Source organism: Sinocyclocheilus anshuiensis, unplaced genomic scaffold, assembly GCF_001515605.1.
Source record: "Sinocyclocheilus anshuiensis isolate Anshui unplaced genomic scaffold, SAMN03320099.WGS_v1.1 scaffold330, whole genome shotgun sequence".
NCBI classification, from domain to species: Eukaryota; Metazoa; Chordata; class Actinopteri; order Cypriniformes; family Cyprinidae; genus Sinocyclocheilus; species Sinocyclocheilus anshuiensis.
In genome coordinates this window covers 1,934,658-1,939,974 of record NW_015547689.1, presented here as the reverse complement: position 1 = coordinate 1,939,974, position 5,317 = coordinate 1,934,658, and the positions used below count along the sequence as shown (strand labels likewise).

The 5,317-nt window shown below is 38.1% G+C and overlaps 1 protein-coding gene across 1 annotated transcript in view; it reads left to right on the top strand.

Annotated features, from left to right (window-relative positions):
* The window catches only part of LOC107703442 (glutamate receptor 4-like), a 101,231-nt gene that overhangs the window by 2,479 nt on the left and 93,435 nt on the right, over positions 1–5,317 (top strand). Inside the window, exon 2 of the mRNA XM_016506066.1 lies at positions 1,254–1,412. Coding sequence (XP_016361552.1) covers positions 1,254–1,412 — 159 coding nt within the window. The remainder of the gene's footprint in view (positions 1–1,253; positions 1,413–5,317) is intronic.

Below are 5,317 nucleotides of genomic sequence, written 5' to 3'. Positions count from 1 at the left end.
ACCATTCGAATTTCCATAGGCGGGAATTATTTTAATGATATTCTAATGGGCCGCTTTGTGATATCACAAAACCAAATGCTGTAGTCCAAACGAGCCGTTCGTTGTGGTTCTTGAAAAGGGATTTTTTTTTAAACGAAATATCTCCCTTTGGAGTGGACTTTGAGATTTGAAAGTTTGAAGATCTTTTTTATGCCCAAACATACACACTACACACTGACTAAAATTCAAAAAGTGAAAAAGCATAATAGGACCCCTTTAAAGGGATAGTTTAAATTCAGTCGCTGGTCCCCATTGATCGCTGGTCCCCATTTTTTTCCATACTATGGAAGTCAATTGGGACCAGCAACTGAAAGTGAACTATCCCTTTAAGCTGCAACACACACATCTGCCTAAGCACCTGCCACATCAACCTGTGTTAATGAGCCTCTTGAAATCATTTAATATAAAGTGCTCTTCGTGCTTTGGATATCTTAGGTCGTGTGCTTTTACTCAGCAGTTCACTTGCCCTTTGGCATCTGCCATTGTTTATTTATTTTCAAACATATTTTTCCATTAAAATGCAATTTTGTAAAGTGACTGCACTGACGGAGCACAACAAGCAAATATAAACTTCAGTAATGAAAAATGATGATTATTTTCATAGTCGATTAGTCGTTGAAGTCCTGAAGACCTAATTTTATCAATACTTGTAAGTAAAATTACATGTATTTTCTTGGTGAATATAGTATGGATTTTCATCATGAAAATCAGCATTTTTCAGCAAAAAACAGACATACACATACAGTATTATCCAGTAAAAAACACTTTTAGACATATGGAAATATGATTCAATAAAATATAATCCAAAAATAAGATTTATTTTCACCTTATATAATAAGGCTAATGAATCATATGGTAGGGTTATCCAATTAATAGGTTATTATTTTGTACTTTTTCTGAATAACAAACATTTTTATAGTACATAATATTTATCTTCCAGAGAGATGTCATATGTGCATAATGGGGTTATTCACCTGTGAAAGCTCACTAGAGTGTGCAAGTGTGCACTTGACTCATCTGATGTGGCATGTTACTTGAATTTCAATATCCTTGAACCATGTGTAGTTTTGTACTCATACATTGATTTTTCTTCTTAATCAAATAGCCAGTTTCCTATATGACGTCTTTGGTGCAATGTGTTATTTTCCCCCTCTCTTTCACTTCTCCTCCTCTCTTCTTTCTTTCTCGCTACACTCTCTCTCTCTCTCCTGCAGGCGGACTGTTCATCAGGAACACAGATCAGGAGTACACTGCCTTTCGGTTGGCCATTTTTCTTCACAATACAAGCCCTAATGCATCCGAGGCCCCCTTTAACCTGATACCCCACGTGGACAACATTGAGACTGCCAACAGCTTTGCCGTGACCAATGCCTGTGAGTTCAACCTGAAGCTGCATACTGGAAATTTACATTAATGCTGTTTTAGACAGAGAAATAGAGAAAGGACCGTAGGTGATATTGTTGATGGACCTAGAGTAGGTTTGGATTAAGTCCCATTTCCGATATGAATAGCAAACAATTTAAGCTAATGATAATCATACCTGCTATGTGAACTGAACAGAAGCAGTAAATGCCCTCCGTGCAGTGTGATAGGGATTGCCTGGCCCCTATCCAGTCAGCACTGGTGTCTCTTTGTGAAATCTGTCCTCTGGCTCTCAACTGGCACAAATACAGGCTAAGTACATGTAGTGTACGGTATATTCGTGTATGCACTCTTCCCCCTTCCCCCAGTGCCCTGAGCCAGGATTTCTCATTCAATGTGTTCTGCTGACATATGTGCTGACATTGCATAAATTGTGTTTGTGTTCATATTTTGCTGTAATACAGTCTAGGTCTGCCATAGTTCGTGTGTAAACCCCTTCTGGTATTCTGCTGTGTGGTCTCATGTTTTAGGCCTGTGGGCCTGAATGGTGGTTGTGCATCAAGCCAGGTCCATGATGATGTCACTAAGGTGCATCATATCTTCTGAATATCTTTTTGCCATTTCCCATCATGCTTAGTGGTTTTTGACATAGGGTCAGAGGGTAATAGTGAAGATCAGCCACGGTTGTGCCTGGACTATTTTCTTCAAGTAGCCTAATGTTCAGTGCTCAGCTCTAACCACAGCATACGGTGTTCCTTATTGTCTTGTTATCTTCTGTGCTGTGATATGAAGTGATACGAGGACCTGTGCTTCCCAGGCAATTGTGTTTCGTGCAAAGTTTGAAAATATGCTGCGCAAGAAATGTAACTTCTAGCAGAGACAATATCATAAACTCCATGCAATCAAAATTGGAGTTTTGCTGTTACTTTTAAAGCTGTCTAGTGTACAACTGATTGAAGCAGATACACACAAGTAAAATTTAGTCACTCTCTTCCAGGAAAATGGAGGAATATTTTGATGACTCATATTGCATTACACAGTTCTGGTCGAATTAAATGCTCTCTAGAGAGAATGAATGTCAGTGAGAGATGTTTTGCTCTGTATGCCATTGTTTTCCAGTTAAATTTATTTATCAAGTTACGGTTTATGCTGTGTAGTTTACTTTTTGTAAAAAATATATTTTTATACATTTTCTAGTACATTTATTAGTATTTTATTACATTTAATAGAATTGTTCTAGTAATTTATATTCAACTACTGAACCAACTGGGAAAAAATCCTTACTGTTGAGCCCTGTTGAGCACTTACTAGCAAATAGTAAATCATATTTTATAACTGTGATGTTACTAAAGTATTTTGGCTGTTTTAAACAAAAGGGACAATCCCTCCAATTTGTCCTGCCCACAACTTTCTGTTTCCTGCTCTTGTTAAGCGATTTCATATGGTCTTCATTTTCCTTATTTTGACATGTATGTTATCAGACAAGCTATTCTTCCTGTCAACACTTCCTTGCTGCTGCACAAATTCTTAAACTCATCCTCATCCGGTGTCATAACATACTGTGTTCTCCACACTCTGAGACCTGTCCCTGATTATAGAGTCGGCCCCTTGAGCAATAATGATGAATTTGTCTGAAATTTATATAGCCCATTTAACCTTCTCAGCAGATTAAATGCACACGCAGTCGTCATGGTAATTCGAGCCAGCCTGATAAGTTCCTGTCCTATTACGGTGTATGAACAATCGGTTTCAGTTAAACAGATTAATCGCCCGGTCCGTCACTCGCCATTTTGAGCACAGTGTAAATCACTGCAGAGGAGCGGCAGCCCTGCTTGTGTAGTAGTCATACTACCAGCGATCTGACATGGTGTGCCACATCCTCGGTGTCTCAGCCTTTTCTTCCTTCCTCTGTGACTGTCTGCAGCTCTGTTTGCAGTGTGTTCCACATGATGGCTTTTATTCCTCACTGGGGAGCCATCGCTGCCACGGGAGGATGAGTAGAGGACAGATTATTCCCTCCCAATGATCTTTCTGCTTTCAGCCGCCTGTTTCTTTCCCTCCATCCTCTCATTTCTGCAGTGTTATTTTACACAGTCAATTGTTAAATTAAGCGGGGAATGACAAATGTGTGTTTTTGGGGAGGGTGAGGGGCAATTTTGCATAGTAGGGATTTGTGTGACCTCTAGGACAGCCGTGCAAGTGGGCATGTTTTCAGCTTCACAGCAGTGGGTATGTCAACTCAGCAGCATAGTGCTGATACAAGCCTATTTTTATGTAATTCAGTCATACCCGAGACCAGTTTGTTTCCTACCGTCATATCAGTGTGCATGATAGCATCTCCACATGGGCATATGCCCCTCTCCACAGAGCTACACTCAACCTATTTACTCGCAGCGCCACATGAGTGAACACTGCTTTATAAAATGAGCATGGCAGCTGGATGAAGTGTTATCGGTGCTTTTACACCGTTTATAAAAAGGTCAGCAAATTAAACATTTGTCATTTGTATGTTTGCTGTTGTATGTTCCAGTTATTCTAACCGCAGAGTCTTATGCTGTATTATTAGATAGCGCAAATATCCGAAATATTGTGCTACTAGAACAGGGCTTATTATCACCAAAAATTGTCACAAATGTGACAAAAATGTAAAAAAAATAAAAATACAATCAGAGAATAATTCAAAATCTAGTTGTTCAGGATTTGTGAATTGGTTCTTTTTAATGGGTCAGCCAAAAAGTTAAGAAACTGGGTTGAGCTTGCTTGTGACTTAGTGGTTTGAATTAGACTCATTCTGTAATTTGGAAACTAGTGATGCACCAAAATTTCAGCTACTGAAAATATTTTCCTGAAAAAGCAAAACTAATACATTTTCAGTTTCGGCCGAAATATTGAGTCTGACATGCCAGGTCTGAAATATCGAGGGACTGTTAATTGCTGAAAAATTTTACTATGACTTTTTTACCTCCTGTGAACAGGACACCTGGCACAGCATAAAAAGTTACCCAATTCCCCAAATTTAAACGGGTCATGAACTGCCTTTTTTATTATTTTGTACTGTTCTCTGAGGGCCACTTATAATGCTATCAAGTAGGGATGTAATGATTCACCACGAGCCAGTTGAAAAGCGATACAAATATGTGACGATTCAAATCGGTTGAGATATTAAACGAATCACGATACATTTGGGAGTGGGAGTTTATATAAATGTATCTCTGATTGGAACTGACTGTCTTTAGAAAAGTTTAATGATATTTTCTTTTCATCTCGTCTCTGTATAATGCATATTAAACCAGCGTTCATAAGCGCTGCGCTGCTTTGTTTACAGCAGTAACCAAGGAAATGCTGTATCGCTGCTGTTCCATAAGCGCCACCTGCTGTCAGATAGTGAATCTGCATCTCATTTAGAGCTTCTGCTTATTGTTTCGTGAAGATGTTTTATGTTGTATAGTTTCACAAAACTAAAATCAGAGCATTCTGTTTTTGTTTTAAAATGTCAAATTATGCAATCTAATTTAGATTAAAAAACTGCTCATGTTGCATGTAGTGTTGTCACGGTACCAAAATCATTCTTTATACTTAATTAAAATTGTTTCAAGTTTTCCCACAAGTAATAAAAGTATGAAAAAAGTAAACAAGTTTCACCCAAAAGTTTAGTCATAGTTCTGCTGCCGCTGAAAAAACATCTGTAAACTGTTGTTTGTTTTAGGGTTTGCTGGTGTTTTCAGGATGTTCCTCAGTCTGCAGCTGTACAAGGAAAATATAATATACTTCAGTAAAGCAATGGGCTGAGTCTGACCAAATGCAACATAAGATCATTGACACCAGCTAAAATATAACTTTTCAGGAAATAACAAACCTCAGCTTTTATAATAAATTTAGATAAGATTACATATATTAAGTGTATATCAAATAGATG